This window comes from Cavia porcellus, unplaced genomic scaffold (assembly GCF_034190915.1).
Source record: "Cavia porcellus strain 051 isolate PalLab524CR breed Dunkin Hartley unplaced genomic scaffold, mCavPor4.1 scaffold_18, whole genome shotgun sequence".
Lineage (NCBI taxonomy): Eukaryota > Metazoa > Chordata > Mammalia > Rodentia > Caviidae > Cavia > Cavia porcellus.
In genome coordinates, this window is record NW_026947501.1 from 55,829,304 (window position 1) to 55,852,649 (window position 23,346).

Sequence of the window (23,346 nt, forward strand, 5' to 3'; positions counted from 1 at the left end):
CCAAGGTTTCCTCTGAGAGGGAGACTGTCAGCAGATCAGAACATCTTGAAAAATCCAGGCTCAAGGGAGAAATGGTCCTGGTTTTGGAATCAAAACAGACTTAACTTATACCTGCTCTGCACATCATGTGATCTAAATTTCAGTTTCCACATCTGTAATTGGGGGCAAGCACAGCAACTGGTTTCTCATGGGGATGTGCTTGTGGACTAAATATAGCAAAAAAATGGCCAAGTACTGAGTTTGGCACCCAGCAGAGAGCAGTGCTTACTAAGTTCTAGCCTTCCATATCAGAGAAAACTGTTTTTCCTCAATCTAAAGCCTATGGCTCTGCTTCAATCATTCCCTCCTTTCAAATCCTAAATTTTCCATCTATTATACACACGCATGCAATGGTTAGAGGCAAAAGCTCTGAGTATAGCAAGCACTGACATCTGTCCCCATGTTCCATGGATGGCTGATTGCCAAGAGAACAGTAACTTGTGATGTGGCAGGTCAGTTTAAACATTTCCAATGAAACATCAGTTATTCATTACAATATATTGACAACATTACACTTATGTGTGACATACTATACTCTTCCATGCATTAGGAAGATACAAAGGTATGCTCAGTTACTGGAAAATTTGCCTTTCTATGATAGTTCCTTAAGTTGCTAGGCTGACAAGACGCATGCATAGAAATAGACACCAGATTTATGACACGATTTAAAGCTAAAAATTCAAGGATCTACTCAGGCAAATATATTACAATACAAAGGACAAGACAGAAATAAGGGAGACAGGATTTAGAGGAAATATAACTGGAAATCAAATAATCTTTTATCACAAATTTAAATCTAAGTTATCCAAGATTTACTAGAAAACACTATAAATTACTACTCAAAGAGCACATTCTGTTTGAACACATGCGATTTAAAGCATGACACAATAGAACAAAGGGCCCTGATAACCACCTACTCTCTGATATTCCCATGATGACAAGGATGTTACAGCAATATCTATTATAAAACTGAACAGCCAGGCATGGTGGTGCAGAGTGTAATCCCAGCATTTGGCAATCTGAGCCTGGAGAACTGCCAACATGTACTACACGAGTTCAAAGCCAGCCTGAACTGCATGGCGAGATCCTGTAATAAGCAGATGAACAAAGCTCTATAAAAATAAAAACAGAAATAATTTCTTAGATAACTACAGAGATGGTGAGTGACTCTAGAACTATATGGATAAAAAGATAAATAAAGAGCTTAGGGAAATAATGGAGACCATGAATGCCTAGCACAGGAAAGAAATATTGTGCTCTGAGTGAATGATTTGGGGATGATAATGAATAATGTATGTGCCATTGTTGCCCTGATTGCTGTTTTGAAATTTTTGTTTTAGTTTTTTTTTTTTTTCTCAAAATAAAATGGGTTTGGGGGGAGAGGAACCAAGAAGAAATAGATTCAAACAGATATCCAGGAGATTATAGAAGATGAATTACAGTTAGCAATCATGGAAAGAAAGATTTCTTAAAAGAAGCAAAGGACCAAAAAAAAAAAAAAAAAGTCAATCCAGTGGCCACTAAATGATGCAAAGAGGAATAATGTAAGATTGACTGGAGTCAATGAAAAAGCAGGAGATACCACAAATTGCTTAAACTTGTTCACAAAAGTAATGGGAGAAAAATTCCCAAGCAGGGTAAAAAATTCAACACAGAGATAAGTGAAGAAATTAGCCATTATAAAAACTCCAATTCACCACTACAAAAACAATCTATACCAAGGCATATAATACTCAAAATTCCACAAATTCACCACAAGAACAGATTATTAAAAGTTGTTAGAGAAAAGAAACAAATCACTTATAAAGAAAAGCCCATCAGAATCAGCAGACTTCTCAACATAAATGCTCAAGTTAAGGAGAGCTTGGAGTGAAGCCTTTCAAGCCCTAGAAAACAACCTCCAAACTAGATTGATTTACACTGGAAAACTAACTTTCAAAATTAATGAATAAAACTTTCCATGATAAAGAACACCTGAGGAAACCCACGAACACCAAACCAGCACACCAAAATGTTCTGATGGACATTCCTGAAAGAGATATTAAGGACTACAACTCCATGAAGAACAACAGAATCAATCAACCAGGCAAGGCAAGCATTTCACAGAGGAGGGAAAAAGAGAACCAATGATAAGAGAATAACCATGAAAAGATAAGTCAATACATATCAGTTATAATCAATGTTAATGGCCTCAGTTCCCCAACGAAAGAAACAGACTGGCAGAATGGATCAAAAAGCAGGATCGAACAATATGCTGCATACAAGAAACACATTTTATTCAAAAAGAAATTCACAGACTGAAAGGTCAAAGGATGGAAAACAATACTCATGTAACAGGAACCTGGAAAAAAGCAGGGGTAGTTATTCTATCTGCAGACAAAGGGATTTCAAGCCAAGACTGATTAAGAGACAAAGGTCACTGTATCCTTGTAAAGGGAACAATCCAAGAGGAAATGATAACAGTCATAAATATATATGCACCAAATGCCAACCATGGAAAACCCAACTATACAAACAAATATTAATAGACATGATAAGCAAAATATGCGCTAATACATTTATAACAGGGAATTCACTATCCCACTGTCACAAATGGGTGGATCAACTAAACAAGAAAATCAACAATGTAATGTCAGAACTGAACCAAATTGTTAAACAAACGGATTTAGCAGATTTCTACAGTGTATTCCACACCAGAACATCAGAGGACACATTCTTTTTGCTGCATATGCAACCTTCTCCACAATAGGACACATTGTAGCTCACAGAACATGCTTAAAGAAATGGAAAGAAGTTGAAATTATTCCAGACATATTATCAGCCCACAGTGCAGTGAAACTGGAAATCAATGGCCAACTACAAGATTCATAAACATATAGATATTCAATAATACCTTCCTGGATAACCAATGGGTTATAGATGAAATTAAATAGTATCTATAATTAAATGATAATGCCAATACATTGTAACAGAACATAAGGAACACAATGAAAGCAGTCCTAGGAGGGAAATTTACAGCACTGAATACCCATAGCTGAAAAACAGAGCAAGCTCAAATAACCTACTGTTGAACCTCAAGCTTTTAGATCAAGGGCAGGTCATGCCTAAAGCTTGTAAAAAGGAGGATGTTATAGAGAACAGAGCAGAAGTTAAAGCAATGGAGACTAACAAAATAATACAAAGAATCAATGAAACAAAGAGTTCTGTGTTACATTAAATGAACTTGACAAACTCTCAGCCAACCTTATTAAAAACAAAAAAGACCCAAACACATACAATTGGGAATCAAAAGGTGGAAATCACAAGAAGCCCTACAGATATTCAGAAGATCCTCAAAATCAAACCTACTTTCAGAATGTGTATTGTAAGATAGAAAACAAAGAAGAAATAGACAGATTCCTAGTTACATATGAATTACCACAGCTGAATCAAGAAGGTATAAAAATTCTAAATAAATCAGTATCTGTCAGTGAAAGTGAAGATGTAATTAAAAACCCATCAATAAAGAAAACCCTAGGCCCTGACAGATTCACTGCTGAACACCACAAGAAATTTAGAGAAAACCTAATACTACTACTTCAGTCTCTTTTAAGAAATTGAAGAGAAGCCATACTCCCAAATTCATTCCTGGAAGCATGTATTATCCTGATACCAAAACCAGAAAGGAATCCAATCAATCCTTGACTGCAAATTATACTACAAAGTTATTGTGATAAAAACTGGCAAAACAAAACAAAACAAAACAAAACAACCAGACTCAAGGATCAATGGAACAGATTTTAAGATGTAGAAACAACTCCAGCATACTCAATCATCTTATCTTTGACAAAGGAGCCAAACATACTCACTGGAAGAAAGATAGCTTCTTTAAGAAATGGTGCTGGAAAAAACTGGCTTTCCACATGCCAAAGATTACAACTAGACCCATATCCCTTCCCAGGCATTAAGCTAAAATCCAAATAGCTCAAAGACTTCAATATGAAAATAGAAACAACTCCAATCTGCTGGAAGACAGGTAGAACTGAAGACTTTGGTATAGGCAAAGATCTCATGGAAAAAAACCCCAATTGCAAAGCTTCTATCAGAAATAATCAACAACTTGGACTGCATCTTATTCAAAATCTTTTGAAAAGCAAGAGAAACTACCAAGAGAGTGCAGAGACAACCCACGCGATGGTAAAACATTTTTGCCAGCTGTTCCTCAGACAAAGGATTAATGCCTAAAATATATAAGGAGCTCAAAAATACAGAACCACCCCCAAATTCAAAAAATGGGCATCAAAAATGAACAGACCCTTCTCAGATGAAGAAGTAGAAATGCTAAAGAAATACATGAAATACATGATAAGGGGCTGGGCATTTAGCTCAGTGGCAAAAGCACCTGCCTTGCAAGCAGTAGTCGTGAGTTCGATCTCTGGTACCTCTCTCACTAAGTCACCTCTCCCATTAAGTAGGCACCAGAAAAGCTAACATAAAAGAATAAACAATGGGGGCTGGGGATTTAGCTCAGCAGCATAAGTGCCTGCCTTGAAGCAGGTGGTCATGAGTTCGAGCCCTGGTACCAGTTTAAAAAAAAAAAAAAAAGAATGAACAGTGTCAGGGGTAAAGATGATATGCGCACTGACTTCTCACATGCTGTTGGTGTCAGTACAATGCCACTTTTAGCAATATCTCTTAAGGCTGAACAAATGCATGGGATATCTATCACTCCACAGTTCTCTGCTTTTTTTTTTTTTTTTTTTAAAGGATCCGAGGGCCAGGGATATAGCTTAGTGGCACAACTCCTGTTTGGCAACACAGCGTCCTGAGTTCAAGTCCCATTACCTCCCCCCCAAAAAAGACAGGTTCTCAGTATAAAGCCCAAGAGGGGCGCAAACTCGCAGTCTTCTTGCCTCAACATTCTGCCCTGCTGAGTTTATAGGCATATGTCGCCATGCTCAGCCATAGCTTCACTCTCATACACAAAAGAAATAATACACAAGAATACTCAGGATAGAATTGATAAAAACTGGAATCAACCTGAATGTTCATGAATAGAAAAGAACAAATTTTGATATATTGGTATGCTGGATTACCAGACAACAGATGAGAATAGGCAAAAAATATAGGACACAGGTAAATCTCATGAACAATGAAACAACCAAGAAACACAATATAGGTACTATTTTACTTCATTTAGTCAAGAAGAAGCAAAAATAATCAATGGTGAGAGATCAAGACCATTGTTAGAATTGGAGGAAAGGTACAAGGATTCCTCATTTAACCACCAAGTCCTATTCCTGTCAGTACAGCGTTAAAAGAATTAGTTGCTAAATGAGGAGCTGTATATAGTACATACATTACAACACTCAGCACAAAGAAATGGTCAAAGGAAACTCCAACTTGATGACTTTGCCTTTATTTGCACAACTTCTATGCAGTATATAATGTACAACAGAACATAAAACTACAGTATCATAGAGTACCATCAGAAAAAGTATAGTACTGTATAAACATTACAAACTAAAAAAAAAAAAAACCATTGAGAGTCTCTGAACCAGATGTGCAGAACTTTACAAAAAATAAAAAAAGAGGAGGCATAAGTCTGAGCAGCAGGGAAGTCCAAACAGTTGTTAAGCAGGTAATTAAATGAGAAACACCTGTACTGGAAACTAGGCAGGGGCTTCCAGTGTTTCATTTTGATGTAGGAACTGTTTCTCAAGTGTGTTGGCTCTATGGAAAATTCGCTGAGAAGATTTCTGATATTTGCTATAGTTGGGGGCCTTCATTCTGAGGAGCATTCTCTGCTCTCTTTTTATTTTTTATTTAAGACAACTGCTAAGTTTCTCAGGCTGGGCTCAAATTTCTGATCCTCCTGCCTTGGCCTCCCTAAGGGTTGAAGATTCCAGGAATGCACTACCATGCCCAGCCTTTTACTTCAATTTTTAGAAGTAGGGCACATTCTGACCTGCCTACCTAATGTGCCAAAAGTACACCGGGCACTTACTTGACAGGCCTCTCTAGTCAAACAACTACCAAAGACGAGCCTGATTCCAGGAAAGGAAAAGGACCAAAACAAGTTTGTTTCATGGTTTCTGTGTTTCTGAAATGCTGCATCAGGTGCTCAGATGGTGACGGGACCTGGTGGCATCATCACATTATGCACTAAACTAAGCATTTCCAGGCTGCTACACTGAGAACCCCCCAGAAACAAATCACCAGGCAACCACCTCATCAGCAGGTGTGACAACACCCACGGCCTGAAACCAGCTCTACAAAACTCCTGTCACTTCCCTCTCAGGTCCTGCCTGCCTGTTTTTTCCAAAAACTGAATAGATTAACTATGTATTAGATAAACTGTAGATCTATCTCAAATTATAGTCAATATATTACAAAAACAAAACTAAACCATCACAAATTTACAAATACCTGTATATACTATAAAATCCTTCACATAAACTGCTCCCCATTACCTCCCTACACAAATACAAGTTGGCCAGTTCTTATAATCTTCTATAGTAAAATCTGACCTAAATAAACTCTGACATTTATAAGATTCCAATGAGAAAAATCTTAATGTGACTAGGAGGGATGGAGCTCAGTGACAGAGCACTTAGGCAAACACAAATGAAGCCCTCCTTCAACCCTATGCTCCACAAAAGCAAACAATTTACTGATTCTCTAACCAACAAAAGAAACATATAGCACTAACATCAAATTATTGTTTCTAAAAAGGAAATTCAAATGCTTGGCTTATTAATCTTTCAGGAGAATTGACTATAGCCAACAAATACATTAGGGCTAGTGTTCATTTGCCGATTTATCACTGCAGACTCATCATGACAGCATAGATGTATGCTTATTCAGGTCTACCTGAATGGACCAGAAAGGCAACTATTATGAACAAGTAAAATGGTACTCGATGGCTTATAAACACCTAAATAATAAGCTACTTATCTCCCACTATGCTGTGTACCATTTACCTTACATTTTTCTAGTTTTACTATGTTCTCCCTTCACATGCCATTCAGTCTCCATTTAATTCCACAAGAGGCAGTTTTGAGATACTGGGCTGAATGTAATATAATTAAAGAAAGAAGTACAGTTGTTTCCAACTTTGAGGTGGTTTTTACTTTTATATATTTGTTTTTGGTACTGGGGATCAAACTCATGACTTTATGCTTGCCAGGCAGAAGCTTATGCTGCTGAACTAAATCCCCAGCCCAGTTGTTTTAAACTTAGAAGTCTAGTCTAAAAGGAGAAAGTTCCTAAAGAATAAATTTCCAGTTTTCTATCCCTTATTACAAATGTGATTTACAAACACCGGTATTCTGTAAAGATAGTCTGTAAAAATTTTTCTCTGTGAAATCAATCCTTGTCTACCAAATTTCAAGGGCTAGAGATAATATCTCAGCAGCAACAAGCATCTGCTTGGCAAGAGCAAGGTCCTCAGTTCGATTCCTGATACCAAAAACAAAAAAAAAAATTATTATCTACCAAATTTCATTAGAAAACTGCAAATCCTTGAGATACAATCCTAAACACACATACAATTCCTGAGATACAAGCCATGGGAAGCCTACATTAAGCAAGAGATCTCACAAAACAGAATCAAAGAAACCAAGGACCATGCCGCTTGGTTGTTGTTTCAAGTCTTTTTAAAAAACCTTCAAAGTGCATTCCCAAATCTTTAGCAGTTCCTCAGCGAAGAGTGAAAGTAGTAAGATATTTTCACATGACTTTACAGAACACTAGTTTGTTTGCCCTAAGTAGCTGAATCCCCAGGAACTCTGCATGCGCTTACAAACACTAGGAACTATCATTTGACAAGTGGTTGGTTACACAAAATATACAGGTACAAAAACAAAAGATGGTACCACAGAAAGACACGTAACAGAAAAAACCTGTAGTTTCAGGTGAAAACCACACATACCTGTGGAAGCGCAGTATTGAGTTGTCTCTGCAACGAATCTCTCTCATGACCAACCTCGAGCAATTTCCCCTGGGTCAACGCCAATGTTTCTTGAGTCTCTATCAGTGTGCTCTGAGCAATGTATGTTTCTTCTAGCATGGACATCATGTGCTGTTCAAAATGGGAATCTGCATCTGGTTGTGAAGGGCAGCCAGATCCATGGTTTTCACTTCCTCCTGAAGGGCCTTCTTCACTGATGGTGGGCATCACCTCACACATCATTTTGGAACAAAAACACAGGACTAGTCATTATACGGAAAATACAGGTTCCCACAAATCTACAACTTTATGAGTATCTGTAGCTAATAAAGGAAAGCTGACAATCTCTTTATTCACAGATCTGTTATTCTTTGGATGCAAATACTCTGTGAAGATACACCCAGGCACCCATTAAATGCAGAAAGCCACCACATGAAGACACTAAAGAAGACAACAATGCTGGGAAGATGTAAGGCCCAAAGAGAGCTACTTATTTCTCCTATAAAGAATAGAGCAAACCATGTGAGGTTTTGTTTGCAAAAGCAAACTTTTTAGTTTTGAAAACAAGTGCGCTTCTGTTACCTAGTTTTTTCTATTTCCTGGTAGGGGCCCATTCCACTCAATCCTTTTTCAGGAAAAGCACAGAAGCAGTATACAGCCAGGAAAACTGACAAGTACAAAATCCAACAGGCATCTTACATCTTACATCTTATTGACTGTGTGCAGTCAGCTCCTGGGAAGGCCTGCCTGAATTCTTGGGCTTAATTTAGTGAACACAGAAAGGAATTGGATTTGCTATGGCTCAAGAGAGATGTTTTTCTTTTTTTTTTTTTTTTTTTTTTTTTTTTTAAGAGAGATGTTTTTCAAGGACTGCAGTGGCTGTTCAGTCAACCTAACTTAAGTTTACAGCTCAAAAAAAAAAAAAAAAGAAGGCTTCACAATGGAAATACAGCAGGTCAGTACAGTGGAGAATGGTTAGGAAGGAAAGGTAAGAGGTACGATCATGAGAGGCTATTGTGTCACATAGACAGACGGGCCTAATGAGGGCGACAGGGATCGCTGAAGACTTCCAGAGTAGTACCCCAGGCAGGTGCGACCCTCCAGCAAGAGATCCCCGCGACCGCACACCTGACCACGATGATTTCTAGCACCTCACCGGGTGCTGTACAAGTTCTGGCCCCACTTACCCTAGAGCTTTCCAGGACGCGGCCATACAGGCGAGTCCACAGTGCCATCACTGGGGTCTCCTGGGCGATGTGCAGTGGTTTAGAATCCGTCCCTCGAGACCTAGGGGGTCCTGCTAGCCGCGAGCAGGACCAACCGCCAGCGCAGGACCAACCGCCAGCCAAGCGCTGAAGCTTTGCCCCCGGCCACGCCCACCCCCGGGTGACATTTGGCGGGTGGCCCCTGGCCAGCTCCAACCTTCCTTTTTTTTTTTTTTTTATTTAAGAGGAAAAAGAGAAAAACACAAAACAAAACAAAGCAGTGTAAGGTTACACATAATACAGAACTACAAAAAAAAAAAACATAACAGTAAGAAATCACCTGTTAATAGATTACATAATATCATCTTGGAAATAGTTGCTCAAATCACAGTATCAAAGAATACAAAGTAGACATTCAAACAGAGAGACTGCAAACAGCTGTGTTCAATGATCCAAAAACATTAATATAGTCAGCTATTTAACATCCCTAAACACACTTGTTGTTATATCCGTTAGAGCTCTTTTTTTTCCCCTCCCTCTCTTTTTTATAACAAAATTTACACATTTTGGATTTTATTACTCCTTAGTTCTTATTACTTTTTTGGGGGGGAGAGAATAAAGTCAAATATGGCAAAACAAAGCTGTAAGTCAAAACCAAGGATAGACATAGCACATGATGTAGAACAGAGTACAAGGTCATCAACAATGGTTATCAACATTGTCTCTTGTTTCCTTAAAAGGAATTGTCCATCTCATTAGATATTATAAAGCCGGACAAAACAGTGGAGAACAAGACCAATAAAACGTAGGCATTGTGAACATTACAGGACTTCCAAAGGAGACAATAGTCAAACCAGAATGGGCATCTTTGTGAATCTTATTGCCTTCAAATTAGTTGCTTATACCTTCAAACTTGCTACTATCGCACAGAATGGAACAGAGTCTAATCAGTCAAAACAAGATCTTGGGAGTATTACAGGACTTCAAAACAAGTTAATAGGAGATCAAAAAGAGTTACTACTATATATCCTAATTTTTTAAGTTTTTCCCTTAATTAAAATAAACATAAGAAATAGCTAAATAATTTTTTTAAAGAATAGTAGTTACCATAGTGTCTGTCTTTTTCCTTAAAATATTTGGATAAAACTTCATATACTATAGCTTCAAATATTTCCATATCAAAAAGCCCAGAGTAAAGCCTTTCTAATTAATAAGTGAAAATTTTATAAGGCTTCAAGGCCACATAATGGGGAATCATGATTATCACATATTTTTATATATTTGAATCATTACTTACATTAGGGAAACTATTCGGTATTCATACATGCGAGATTGATTTATTTCACTTATGAGTATGGTCTCAAGCTGCGCCCATTTATTGATAAATATCTCAATGCGATCCTTCTTTATAGCTGAATAATACTCCATTGTATAGAAATACCACAACTTTTTTATCCATTCCTCAGTTGATGGACACTTGGGTTGTTTCCAAGATCTGGCGATTACAAATTGTGCTGCTATAAACATAGGTGCACATATATCCCTGTGGTATGATGCTTTCAGTTCTTCTGGGAATATGCCTAGAAGTGGAATAGCTGGAATAAATGGGATTTCCAATCCCAACTTTTTGAGAAACCTCCAGACAGACCTCCACAAAGGCTGTACCAGTCTACACTCCCACCAACAGTGCAGGAGAGTTCCTTTTTCCCCACAGCCTCTCCAGCATTTGTTGTTGTTGGTTTTCTTGATCCTGGCCATTCTTTCAGGAGTGAGATGGTATCTCAGTGTGGTTTTAATTTGCATTTCTCTAATGACCAATGATGATGAGCATTTTTTCATGTATTTATTTGCCATTTGCATTTCTTCATCTGAGAATTGCGTATTCATCACAGATGCCCATTTTTGGATTGGATCTTTGAATTTTGAAGGTCTGAGTTTTTTTAATTCTTTATATGTTTTAGACAAGAGTCCCTTGTCTGAGAGAGAGTTCACTAAAATCTTTTCCCAGTTTGTGGGTTTTCTTTTCACTATGCTGGAGATTTCTTTTGACATGCAAAAACTTTTTAATAAGAAGTGGTCCCAGTTATTGATTCTGGGAAGTATTTCCCATGCAGTTTGAGTCCTATTCATGAATTCTCTACCTACTCCTATGTCTCCAAGGTTTCTACCCAATTTGTCTTCCAATAGATTTAGCGTTTCTGTTTTAATATTCAGATCTTTGACCCATTTAGATTTTAATTTAGTACATGGTGATAGACATGGGTCTAGCTTTAGTTTTCGGCAAATGGAGAGCCAGTTTTTCCAGCACCATTTATTAAAGAGACTGTCGTTCTTCCAGTGAACCTGCTTGGCTCCTTTATCGAAGATAAGGTGGTTGAGTGTGTTTGTAGTTGTGGTTGTATCTTCTAATCTATTCCATTGATCTTCAGCTCTGTTTTGATTCCAATACCATGTTGATTTTACTACTGTTGCTTTGTAGTATAATTTCAAGTCAGGGATTGTGATGCCTCCTGCTTTGTCTTTGCTGCTTAGAATTGCTTTTGCGATTCTAGGTCTCTTCTGGTTCCAGATGAAATTTAGGAGTGATTTCTCTAGATCTATAAGGTATGTTGATGGTATTTCTATTGGGATTGCATTGAATCTGTATAAGAGTTTTGGGAGAATGGCCATCTTCACAATGTTTGTTCTTCCTATCCATGAGCAAGGGATGTCTTTCCATTTTCTGAGATCATCTTCAATTTTCTTTTTCAGTGTAATATAGTTTTCACTGTATAAGTCTTTCACTTCTTTCGTAAGAGTAATTCCTAAATATTTCATTTTTTTGCTTGCTAATGTGAATAGTCCAGTTTCCCTTATTTCCCTCTCTGTGGTTTTGTTGTTTGTGTATAGGAATGCTATTGATTTCTGAGTATTGATTTTGTATCCAGCCACATTACTGAATTTATTTATTGTATCTAAGAGTCTTTCAATGGAGCTTAGGGGGTCTTCTATGTAGAGTATCATGTCATCTGCAAACAATGACAACTTAACTTCTTCTTTTCCTATCTTTACCCCTTTTATTTCTCTTTCTTGCCTAATTGCTCTGGCTAGTACTTCCAGTACTATATTAAATAGGAGTGGTGATAAAGGACATCCTTGTCTTGTGCCTGATTTTAAAGTAAAGGCTTTCAATTTTTGGCCATTTAGTATGATGCTGGCTGTTGGTTTGTCATAAATGGCCTTTATTATATTGAGGTAAAGACCATCTATTCCAATTTTCTGTAGAGTTTTTATCATGAATAAATGTTGGACCTTATCAAAGGCTTTTTCTGCATCTATAGAAATGATCATGTGATTCTTATTTTTGGCTTTATTGATATGGTGGATTACATTTATTGATTTGCGTATGTTGAACCATCCTTGCATTCCTGGGATGAATCCCACTTGGTCATGGTGTATAATCTTCTTGATGATTTGCTGGATCCTATTTGCCAATATTTTATTGAGGATTTTTTCATCTGTGTTCATTAGGGAGATCGGTCTATAGTTCTCTTTTTTAGTTGGGTCTTTCTCAGGTTTTGGTACTAGAGTGATATTTGCTTCCAGGAATGACTTAGGAAGGATTGCTTCCCTTTCAATTTCATTGAATAGTTTGAGGACTGTCGGCATTAGGTCTTCTTTGTATTTCTTGTAGAATTCTGCCAGCTCCAACCTTCCTGCCTCAGTCTCCCGCTCCTTACCTTGCGCGCAGTCTTTTTAAACATTGTGATATAAAACAAAAACCATTCTTAAAAAGCAAAAAGGGTTCAGTTGACTTAAGAGTTGTCATCACGAAGAAAAAATAACCCCAAGCGATAACACACATGAATTAGCTCAGTTTAGCTGTTCTGCAGTGTGTACACATATCAAAATATGTGACAGACTGGGCGATGTGGCACACACCGCTATTCCCAGCTCGTGGGAGGCTGAAGCAAGAAGAATGCTGTGGGTTCAAGGACAGCCTGAACTACAGAGCAAAAGTGTCTCAAAAATCCAAGGAACAAAACAAGTAGCATGTTACCAATCATAAATATAGACAAATTTTGATCCTGCCAATTAAAACTTGAGGAGGGGAGTCTGGGAGTGTGTCTCAGTGTCAGGGTGCCTGACTAGAGCGTGTGTGAGGGCCCTGGTTCTGTACCCTGCACCACAGAAAAGTGGGAGGAAACATCACATGGAGAAATCACCAAACGTGGGTCCCTTGATTCTTCATGCCATCAGGTTTGCATCATTTATCAAGCAAAGCACCTTCTGGGCACCCAGCAGTCACCTAGTGGAGAAAGGGACTCTGTGGTCAGACACAGACCATGCCAACCACCAAGTAATGAAGACTGGATGGTCTGTGGAGACTCTGGTGACACCACAAGCTTGATAACCTAAAGAAACAGTGTCCCTTCAGTTTTGTAGGTCTGGATCTGGCAAGGGTCTTCCTGAGCTAAAGACATGGTATGGCCAGGCTGCCTTCCTTTCTGCAGGTCCAGTGGAAAATCCACTTCCTCCTGCCTCCAGTTTCTGGAGGGACTTGTGGATTCTGTCCACTTTCCTCAACTTCAGAGCTGGCAGTAACAGTCAAGGTCCTCTCCCATCCCACCACGGTGACTCTGAGCTCTTAGCCTCCCTTTGCTTCTTTTTCATTTTTATCGGTACTGGGGATCGAACTCACGACTGCCTGCTTGCAAGGCAGGTGCTTATGCCGCTGAGCTAAATCCCCAGGCCCCTCCCTTTGCCTCTTGAAGACCCCTTTGGATTATGCTGGGTCGACTCAGAAATTTCTATCTGTTGGACAAGTTTGTTTTCAGCAGGGTGTGGCAGCATACATCTATAATTCTAGCTGAGGCAGGAGGATTGCTGCAAGGTGAAGGTCAGCCTGGGCTAGCTACATAGAAGTTCAAGGCCAGCCTGAGCTATGAAAAAGACCCTGGCTATCACATATCCCTGATTTTTAAAAAAATGTTCCCTCCAACTCCCAACAACTAAATCACATGGGGACAAGGAAAGATGAGTTTGGCCTGGGCTGTGTCCCATACTCACAAGTGCCTGGGTCCGCTCGTGTCACTTAGAAGAACTGTGATTATCACAGAAGTCGCATGGATCTGTGAGCAGCGGTTCAACTGCGCTGACCCAAGATCAGCAGGCGACTTCTGTAAAGGGCCGGGTGGTAAATATTTCACCCTGCGGGCCACACATCTGGCGACAAGCACTGTCCTCTGCCGCCAGGATACAAGTGACTGAGGCTGGCCTGGGACCTCTGAGGCCCTGTGTACACACAGACGCATTTCCCCGTGGTCCTGTTTGCCATTTCCTGATCTAAAGTGCTGGTTATCTGAAGTGTTGATCTAAGTAAGGGTTGTGCGAGAACAAGCAAACCGAAAACTCTGACTGCTGGGGGTGCTATATCCCATAGACTTATTTACACAGCATATAAATATACCACAGACTTATTTATACAGCTTACTTGGGCTTCCCTTTGCTATATGACCTTTCCCACAGCTGGCACACGACCTTTGCTAAAAGGCAGGCTGCAGTACCTCAGTGTTGTCAGGGCAGTGTTTGTGTGGAGAGCGCTGCATACGGATTGCTCTGCCCTCGGCCATTGTGCCCCTTGTGCCCCGACCATGGCCTGATGGCCTCGGGGCTGGGTGGATCCTCTTGATACAGGGAGGCTCTGGTGCCCTCTGGACCACAGGACCCCCGCTTCCCAGCCCAGGCACTGCTAGAATTCTACCAAATCCTTACCTCCTGGATCTCCTTTCTCTGGACCCCATGTGTACATCTGTCCCTCCATTACAGAAGCCAGACAGTTGTCTCTACTATGCTGTCACTGGGCTAAGTAGACACAGCTGACCTTGCTCTGCGTCTTAGCAGAACCACACATTTGTCACCAGCGTTAGATGGCAATGCTGTGGTCTCCTGAGAGTGTGTGACACTCAAGGAGACACTGGGAGACTGTCTCAGGGAACCCCCCGGCTGTGCTCTGGGGTGGCTTTTTAGCTGTCAGGCACAAAGGGCACCTCTCCCATGGCGCCTTGCAGGTGGCTTTTAACTAACAAGGATCAGAATCTCCTGCTTAAGTGTAATGATGTGTTCCACCCACGGTTACTCTTGCTGGGTGCCGCTGTTTCCCCAGAGGGACAGAGAGCTCCTGAAGGCCAGCTTCCTCCTGGTCTACCACGACCGTGTGCTCCCGCTGCTGCACTCCACGCTGCTGCCCCCCTTCCGGTGGGCCGAAGAGGAGACAGAGGCTGCGCGGTGGAAAATCATCGCTGACTTCCTCAAGCAAACCCAGGAGAACCAGGGTGCCCTGCAGGCCCTGCTGTCCAAGGACGGAGTCCATGAGCCTTTCGACCTCTCGGAGCAGGCCTACGACTTCCTGGGTGCGGGCAGGAGGAGTGATCCACGGGGAGGCCTCTCACCAAGTGGCAGAACCCAGAGTGACCCATTCTGACTGGGACCTGCTCTTTTTCTGTACAGATGGTATTTTTAAAGATATATTTATCTAATAATATGAATGCTTTTAAAAAATAAAATCAATTTTATAAGGAATACTGTTATACTTTAATTTGAAGATAACTTTCAAAAACCAACTACTTAAGTTTAAGTTGATAGTACAGATTTCTACATAAGCCAGATCTTATGAAAAGCCAAGTTTATGTTTATTCAGAAACAACCCACAAAATAGAAGATATTTCCAAATCACATATCTGACAAGAATTTCATAGCCAATATATATAAATTTACAAGTTTTACTAGCAAAATTGATCTCATCTGTTAATCACTCAATTCAGTTTGATATTTAAATATGATTTACCCCTAATTAGCCATTTTTTCCTTTTAAAATCAATATGTGTGTTCTGTCAAAAAGAAATCAAGGGGCTGGGAATACAGCTCAGAGGCATAAGCACCTGCCTGGCAAGTGAAAGGTCTTGAGTTCAATTCCCAGTGCCAAAGAAAAAGAAAAAAAAGAAATCAAGCCTGGAGAGTGGGATTATCTCACCCTTCCAGAGTACAGAGATGAGCTAATCGGGTCTTTCTCCATTCAGATAAACCTGTGGCTGCTGGCAGAAGTCCAGCCTTGCTGTTGTAATTAATGGTAGCAGCTGATGAGTGGAACCAGCCGGCATTGATGGAGTGCCTTTTGTGCGACTGGCACTGTTCTGGCTGGTTCAGTGGTCTTCACCACCACTGCAGCAGGAAGACCTGGTTTTCTCCATGTTACTGCTGTTACTGCTGTGCCCAGGCCAGCACATGAGATCCTCGCCTGAGATCAGAGCTAGTGGGTAGCACGGCTGATGCACACTGAAGACCGGGTGTCATTTTCTCTTCATGAGATGCAAGCATTTAAGAACTGTGTGCAAATAAAATCTGAGGACACTATTTGAAGAAAAGTATGACAGGTTGGTTGGGAAAGGGTGTAACCTCAACTCTTAGAACCATTAGAGATTTTTTACAGCATTCTGCTATAAAAGAGGCAGGTATGTTTAGAGATCTGTCAGGTTGTTAAATTTCTGTACCACATCCTAGTTAACCCTTAAGCTAAACTTGGTCCTTGTATGAGTCCATTTGCTACCACTATGACAGGATACCTAAGCAGGGTCACTTACAGAGAAAACAGGTGTTTACCTCACAGCCATGGAGTTTCAGGGAGCGGCACAGTATCCGCTAGGCTCTGGCAAAGGCCACTGGAGTTCACGGCAGGCAGGATGGCAACCCACAGAGCAGGGAGGGCACTTGTCCCCAACTTGCTCTGCCCTGCCAAGAGCTGCCCCCATGGGACCTGCCTTCATCCCTGCTGGGGGCAGCACCCCAAGATCCAACCAACTGCCCTAACCCTCCCTCCCCCACCTCTTAAGGGTCCTGGCAGCTCCTCACATCACCACACAGGGGACCAAGCTTCCAACACAGGAGGTTTGGGGACACACCTAAATTCTACCCTCAAGCCACGCAGTCCTTAGTCTTGGAAATTGGCATGGCATGGAGGGTCACCGGCCACAGCAGTGATCATCAGAACCTGGCCTTGGAAAAGAGGCTTCACAATGTCTCTGAGAGTGAGTTTGGGGAGACCCCTCCCTCCACCCTCCCGTCTTCCCTCAGTGACAGATGAGGTGCTGATGATGCCCAAGACACCTTTGCCATCACCACATAGCCCCCTGGGACACCTCTAGATGACAGCCTCCTGTCCCCAGGACCATGCCCTCCATAGAAGCAGGGACTTGTTCCTACACTGTTGCTGAGTGGCTGTCTCGTCATCCCCAAGGTCCTCTCCGGAAGGAACAGGAAGCTGTGTGAACCCCCCCTGTGACTCATTTCTCGGCAGAATCTTTATTTCCTAGGTTCTGCCTTTCTGTTTTTAACCACTGACCGTGCTGGTGGATCCTTTCCCAGGATGGAATCAGAGAGGACGAACTGGCCTGAGGGTGTGTTTCCAGACTCATCCAGGCTGCTCTGAAGATGTGTCATGCGCCTGGACAATGTCATAGTTTCTGACACATGAGAAAAGTACAGGGACTGGAGAGAAAACAGCTTCAGTGTCGCTGAGGCCAAAATCTGAGGGTCGTGGCATGTTAGTCTGAGTAGAGGGGACAGATGTCTCTGCCACCGATTGACCACCTTCTCTTCAACCCGTGGACTCTTGGTGGGATTTTTTTTTTAAAAAAATGAAACCTCTTTTTCAAATGCTCCTCTAGCTTCCAAAACAGGAAGGCACTGTCAAGGAGCGAGAAACATCCTGAAAACCAGTTCTGGCACTTTGGTGTCAATGAGCCAGGCTAGGCCACCCTGAGCTGACCTGAGAGCTGGGCGGGTGAATAGCAATGGGGTGACCTGCGGCCCATGCTGATGACGCGCCTGCAGTGACTGTCACTGTGGCCTGCCCTGGGGCTGGGACTCCCTACTGCAGGACCGTGGCAAGGGATGGGGCAGGACCTGTTCCTCCCCAGCCTCGAGACCTCTTGGCACCAGCCGAGTGTTTTTCATCAGATCCACTGCAGGTGAAATTCCTCGCAGTTCCTGAGCCTGGTGCTCAGCGTGATGAGGGGTGGCAGCCCAAGAGGAGGACGATTTCAGAGCTCTGTGATTTTGTGGTCTCGTGTGTGAGGTCAGAACAGCCCAAATGGAACCAGCGCCATCAGTGACAGCTGGCAGAGGAGCGTGGGCTCAGGAGCAGCTGGGAAGCCTGTCTGTTCAGTGAAGAGCTGGAGGTGTTATCTGCCAGCAGAGGGCTTTGTCACTGTGCAGGGCAGTCAGGTGGCTCGAAGACCCCTGCATCTCTGCGCCCTGCCATTACATTCAAGTTCCAACAGTGCCACGGCCAGGGAATGGGTAGCACTGTGGCAACACAGAGCAGAAGTGTGCCAGTGTTCTTCCTACCCAGACACGTCCTCTGTGGACTGACTCCCCAGCTGCCCCTGGGGACCTGTGGATTCAGGTACATTTTTAGATGAATCCCCACATCCTCCTGGGAAACTCAAGAATGAGTGACTCAAATCCAGACCTGCCATCTGAAGGCTGGAGATCTGAACACAGCAGCCAGATGGACTTCGTGGGGCAAGGCTGAGGACAGGGCGATGTGGCCTGGACCAAGGTGCAGTAGGACGTGGTGGCGTTGGGTGTCTGAAAAGCAGATTGGACCTTCACCTGCCCATTTATGTCAGCTTTGCCAGCAATAAGTAAATTGGCAGACCTTTGTCCTCTCACGGAGGCCAAAATGGGGAAACACACACGCGCGCGCATATACACACAATGCACACGGCTCCTGCTTTCTGAGCTCTTCGCCCACAGAGTCCCTCTTCTCTCCTGGCAGCTGTCGTCTTTGGAGCCTGAAGCTCATGCACACCCTAGCTGTGATACACACTACAAACACCACGTCACTCAGCCTCTCCTGAGTCCACCCCCGCTACACTCGCCTACCCCATCTGACAGTTGGGTGAATTTGATCTGTGAGACAGCAGCAGGCTAGAGCCAGGGAGACATGGAGAGGGAGAGCTTGTCCTGCTCCTTAGCAGGGGAGCCAGGGTCGGGGACGTCTGGGGCCCCTACGGACCGACCTTCATGTCCTTCTCTACCTGCAACTTCCCCACCTTGGGAGCACATTTGAGTCAGCAGACCGAGTCTCACGCAGAGCCAGCATTACCTCTGGATTTCTCACTGACCCAAAGCAATAAATTCTCTCCCTGTCACAGCTGATCGGAGGGGATTTTCTGACACATTCGATGGAAGTAATCCCCCTTACAGATAGTGCTGTCTGCTCTTCCACCAGGTATCTCTGGCTTTCTCTGGGCCTGACCCTTTGGTACCAGGCAACCTGGAGATTGCTTCTGAGCGATGTGTAGAGCCGTGTGTTGACGGGGCAAGAGTTTGAGGAAGAGGAGTTGAAAAGAGACGGGCGGCTGTCTCCAGAGCCCTGAAGACTAGGAGGGGAGACTAAATCACTCCGAACCTCTACAGAGCATGCTCAGTGGGCCAGGCAGCCCTAAAGGTGGTGCGATGTCCTGGTTCCCCACAGGCACAAAGCTCCTGCTACTCTGAAGCTCACATCCTAGAGAGGTGCGCAGATGGGGAGACAGAAAATTGGCAAATGAGTGGGTGACAAGAAAAGCACTTGCACAGAATCACAAGCTGGAGTGGTTTCTGCTCTAGTCAAGTACAGAAGGCTACTATGTCTCCCTGTGTCATTACCTAACTTACCCTAAAGCTGACTGTGCTAATACCCAGGGATTTCAGAACTGAGCTATGGAGCTCCAGTTTGGCCTTCAGTCCAAGACAGCAGTGCAAAGCCTCACAAATGGAAGTGATCTTGAAGCCACAGCTGAGAGGAGAGAGACAAACCTGCAGCCTGGCCCCCAGCAAGCAGGCCTCCTGCTAAAGCAAGTGAAAAATCAGTATTCAAATAGGATTTAAGCAAGAATCCTGTCCCATCACACACTATTTGTTGAGGTCTGGATATAAGCCAAAGTTACTCAATCTTTGGAGCTGAACGAGAATCTCAGTATCTCCAAAGGGAAAAGACAAAAAGAAAATCAAGAGGTAGCAGCTCCAAGAGGACACAACAGTTGATACTGAGACACAAAAGCAGCCATTATAGGCAGCTCTAGAAAAGAAAGGGCAAACTCCTGAGCGATGAACAGAGAGACAGACCACCTCGGAGCGGGAGCAGATGAATCACACGCAGAGCCAAGCTGAGATTTTAGAGGCAGGAAATGTGTAACAGCCAAAATGACAGTACAGATCTGGCTCAGCCGCACGGCTCTGCCTGGCAAGCACAGGGTCCTGGTTCGATCCCTGTACCAAACAAATAAAAAAATAACCGAAATGACAAAATCCAGTGGCAAACCCAATACATCAGTAGACTCAATAACAATGTAAATGGCAGATCAATATAAACGGCCCAGTCTGAACAACAGAAAGGAAAGAGATTTAAACAATGAAGAAACGAGCTCAGGACTCTGTGGTACAATACTAAGGAGCTAACGTTCCTGTCAGGAAGGAGGAAAGAGTACAGTTAGAGAACATTTTGGTCAGAAATAAATGGTTAAAACTCCCCATGTTTGGTGAAAGACACAGGTGAAGATTCAAAAAGCTCAGTTACCAAACAAGATAAGGTCAGGAATTGTCATAACCAAACTACTAAAGCTAAAGACAGAGAGAGAACTTTTGGTGTGGTGTGGTGTGTGGTGTGGTGTGTGTGTGTGGTTACTGGAGACTGAACCCAGGGCCTTCACACTGAGCTATAGCCCAGCCTTTTAAAATTTTTTTTTAATCTAAACACAGGGCCTCGAAACACCAGGCATGGTGGCGAATGCCTCTAATCTCAGCACTTGGGAGGCTGACCCAGGAGGATCTCTGGTGAGTTTAAAGCCAGTCTGATCTACAAAGTGAGCTCAAGGCCAGCCTGAAGGTTGCATTTTAAAAAATAAAAAAAATAAATAACTAAACAAATAAAGACAGGGTTTCACTAAGTCACTAAGTTGTCAACACCAGGCTCAGATTTAATGACCTTCCTGCTTTAGCCTTCCTGAGTGTTGGGGTTACAGACATATCCCGCCACGCCCAGCTCTGACTACAGATTTATCATCAGAAATCATGAAGTGGAACGATATTTTTAAAGTGCTACAAGAAAAAAAATAAAGCCCAGCCAAAAATTCCATCTTCCATAAAGGTATTGTTTAGGAATAAAGGTGAACGAAAGATGTCCTCAGGTGGAGAAAAACTGAAGGACGTCATTGCCAGCAAAGTGACTCTAACAGCAATCCCATAGGATGCTCCTGGGCAGAGGGAAATACACTGGAAGGAAGCCGGGGGCATTGCTGTGACAGGGGAGTGCTCTGTGGATCACTACACCAGACTTCTCCGTCCGAAGTTCCCTCCAGTACAAGGGTTGAGAGTGAAAACTGTGGCATTTCTGAGGACCTTTTGATTTGTGTACATCTGACACGATGACAAATGCATTAACAGGCGCTGGCATGGGGTTAAGATCTTTATGCTCAACTCAAAGTGGCAAATACCAACTCTGGGTAGCCTGGAAAGTTCTCAGAACCAGCCTGGCATCTAGCAAGAGCTGCCTGAGGATTGCCAAAGAAACCACCTTAAACGCGGGTTGGCGTTTCTGTCAAAGGCGGGCCTCGGCAGTGCGGTGCATGTGGAGTGACACGCATGTCCCCTGCATGTTGTGAGACTGCACGATTAGCGTGCTATTGTGGCAGAGGCTGAGATTTAGTCTTTGTTTTTCCATAGCCAAACGCTGAATGAAAGAGGATTTGAATGGAACGCTAAAAATGGCCAAAAACCCAAAAGAACTCAGGAAAGGGGGCTGGGGGTTTAGCTCAGTGGCATAAGCGCCTGCCTTGCAAACAGGCAGTCGTGAGTTTGATCCCTGGTACCGATAAAAACGAAAAAGACCAGAAAAAAAAAAAAAAAAAAAGAACCCAGGAAAGGCACTATAGACTAAATACAAATGCATAAAAAATAAAATGGTAGATGTACTCAAATAATATCAGTAATACTAAATGTAAGTGGTCTAAAGTCATCGATGAGAGGTAGCAAACTTTAGAACTACAGCAGAGCCATAAAAACTCATAAACACAGCTGGGCAGGGTGCCGCACTCCTGTAATTCCAGCACTGGGGAGGCTGAGGTGGGAGGACAGCTGTGAGGTCAAGGCCAGCCTGAACTGCATAGTGGACTCTGTCTCCAAAAGAAAAAAAAAAGTCATAATTTTAAAGGTAAACGAAAAAGATAGTGAAACATTGACACCACCCCCCCAAAATGTGAATTTGGGAGGAGGACCAGGAAAATGAAGGCTAGGGGTTGGAAGCTGGAGACAAGTTGTCTCAGTCTCTGGGACCTGTTTTTGTGGGGAAAGCAGGGCTCACCGTGGGGTCCCAGCGTCGGGTACCAGGGCCCGAGCAGCCATGGCTCTTGGGATCCTTGGGGTAAATTCCCTCATGAAATACGACAGATGACTGGAAGGCAAAATCACTGACTAATCATTGTCACTAGGGAATTAAGGCCAGGAAATGAGACATAAATGCATGTGGGATATTTGAAATGCATTAAGTGATATGTGGGTGTCCAGAATAGCAGCAGCAATAGCACTAGGATATGGGCCATCTACTCACCTACCACCCAGGGACACACCAAGGAACGCTGGAGAGTCTGGCCTCTTCTCTCTGCTCTGCAAACCCCATTCAAAAACACACAGTTTGCAGGGGAAAAGGCTGAGAACCAAGAGCTCAAACCCATGATTACTCTGAGATGCGCCATGTGAAACTTGAAAACAGGAGGGTAACACTGTATGAACAAAGGGTCTGACACAGCAGGCAAAGCTGAGCTTGTCAGTGTCCCACCCCCAACTGTGCTGGGGGCGCCTCCCCGCCCTGGTCTAACCAGGCCCAATCTTCAGCAGGACCCCATCTTCTCTTGCCTCATGCCCAGCTACACTTATGTCATCCAGCTTTCTGTCCGGTGATTTCCATAGCGACACTACCTTCAGAGAACCTGCCTGGAGCAGGAAGCAAAACAGCTGTGCCTGAGACAGGGATTTAGCTCAGTGTCATGAGTGCCTGCCTGGCAAGCATGAGGTTATGAGTTCGATGTCTGGTAACACACACACACACACACACACACACACACACACACACACACTCCAGCCGCACTTAAC

General features: G+C 42.8%; 2 protein-coding genes across 2 annotated transcripts in view; one reads left to right on the plus strand and one right to left on the minus strand.

The window, feature by feature from the left end:
* Window positions 1–8,783, minus strand: part of LOC134471455 (liprin-alpha-1-like) — a 58,482-nt gene extending 49,699 nt beyond the window's left edge. The window contains exon 1 of the mRNA XM_063230347.1: window positions 7,952–8,783. Within this exon, the coding sequence (XP_063086417.1) occupies window positions 7,952–8,212 (261 nt within the window). The 5' untranslated portion in view covers window positions 8,213–8,783. The remainder of the gene's footprint in view (window positions 1–7,951) is intronic.
* A 5,381-nt stretch (window positions 8,784–14,164) lies between these two features.
* LOC134471370 (nephrocystin-1-like) lies at window positions 14,165–15,735 on the plus strand. Its single transcript, XM_063229986.1, has 2 exons — window positions 14,165–14,259; window positions 15,320–15,735. Exons 1-2 carry the CDS (start codon window positions 14,191–14,193, stop codon window positions 15,635–15,637), a joined length of 387 nt encoding a protein of 128 aa, XP_063086056.1. The 5' UTR covers window positions 14,165–14,190; the 3' UTR covers window positions 15,638–15,735.
* Window positions 15,736–23,346: the final 7,611 nt, after the last annotated feature.

What these genes read in the sequence shown, in the direction of transcription:
- LOC134471370 (XM_063229986.1), top strand. Translation starts at nt 14,191, where the DNA reads ATGAGTTTGGCCTGGGCTGTGTCCCATACTCACAAGTGCCTGGGTCCG. An exon ending in TCGTGTCACTTAGAAGAACT is followed by an intron (nt 14,260 to 15,319) that starts GTGATTATCACA and finishes CTGTTTCCCCAG; the next exon opens with AGGGACAGAGAGCTCCTGAA.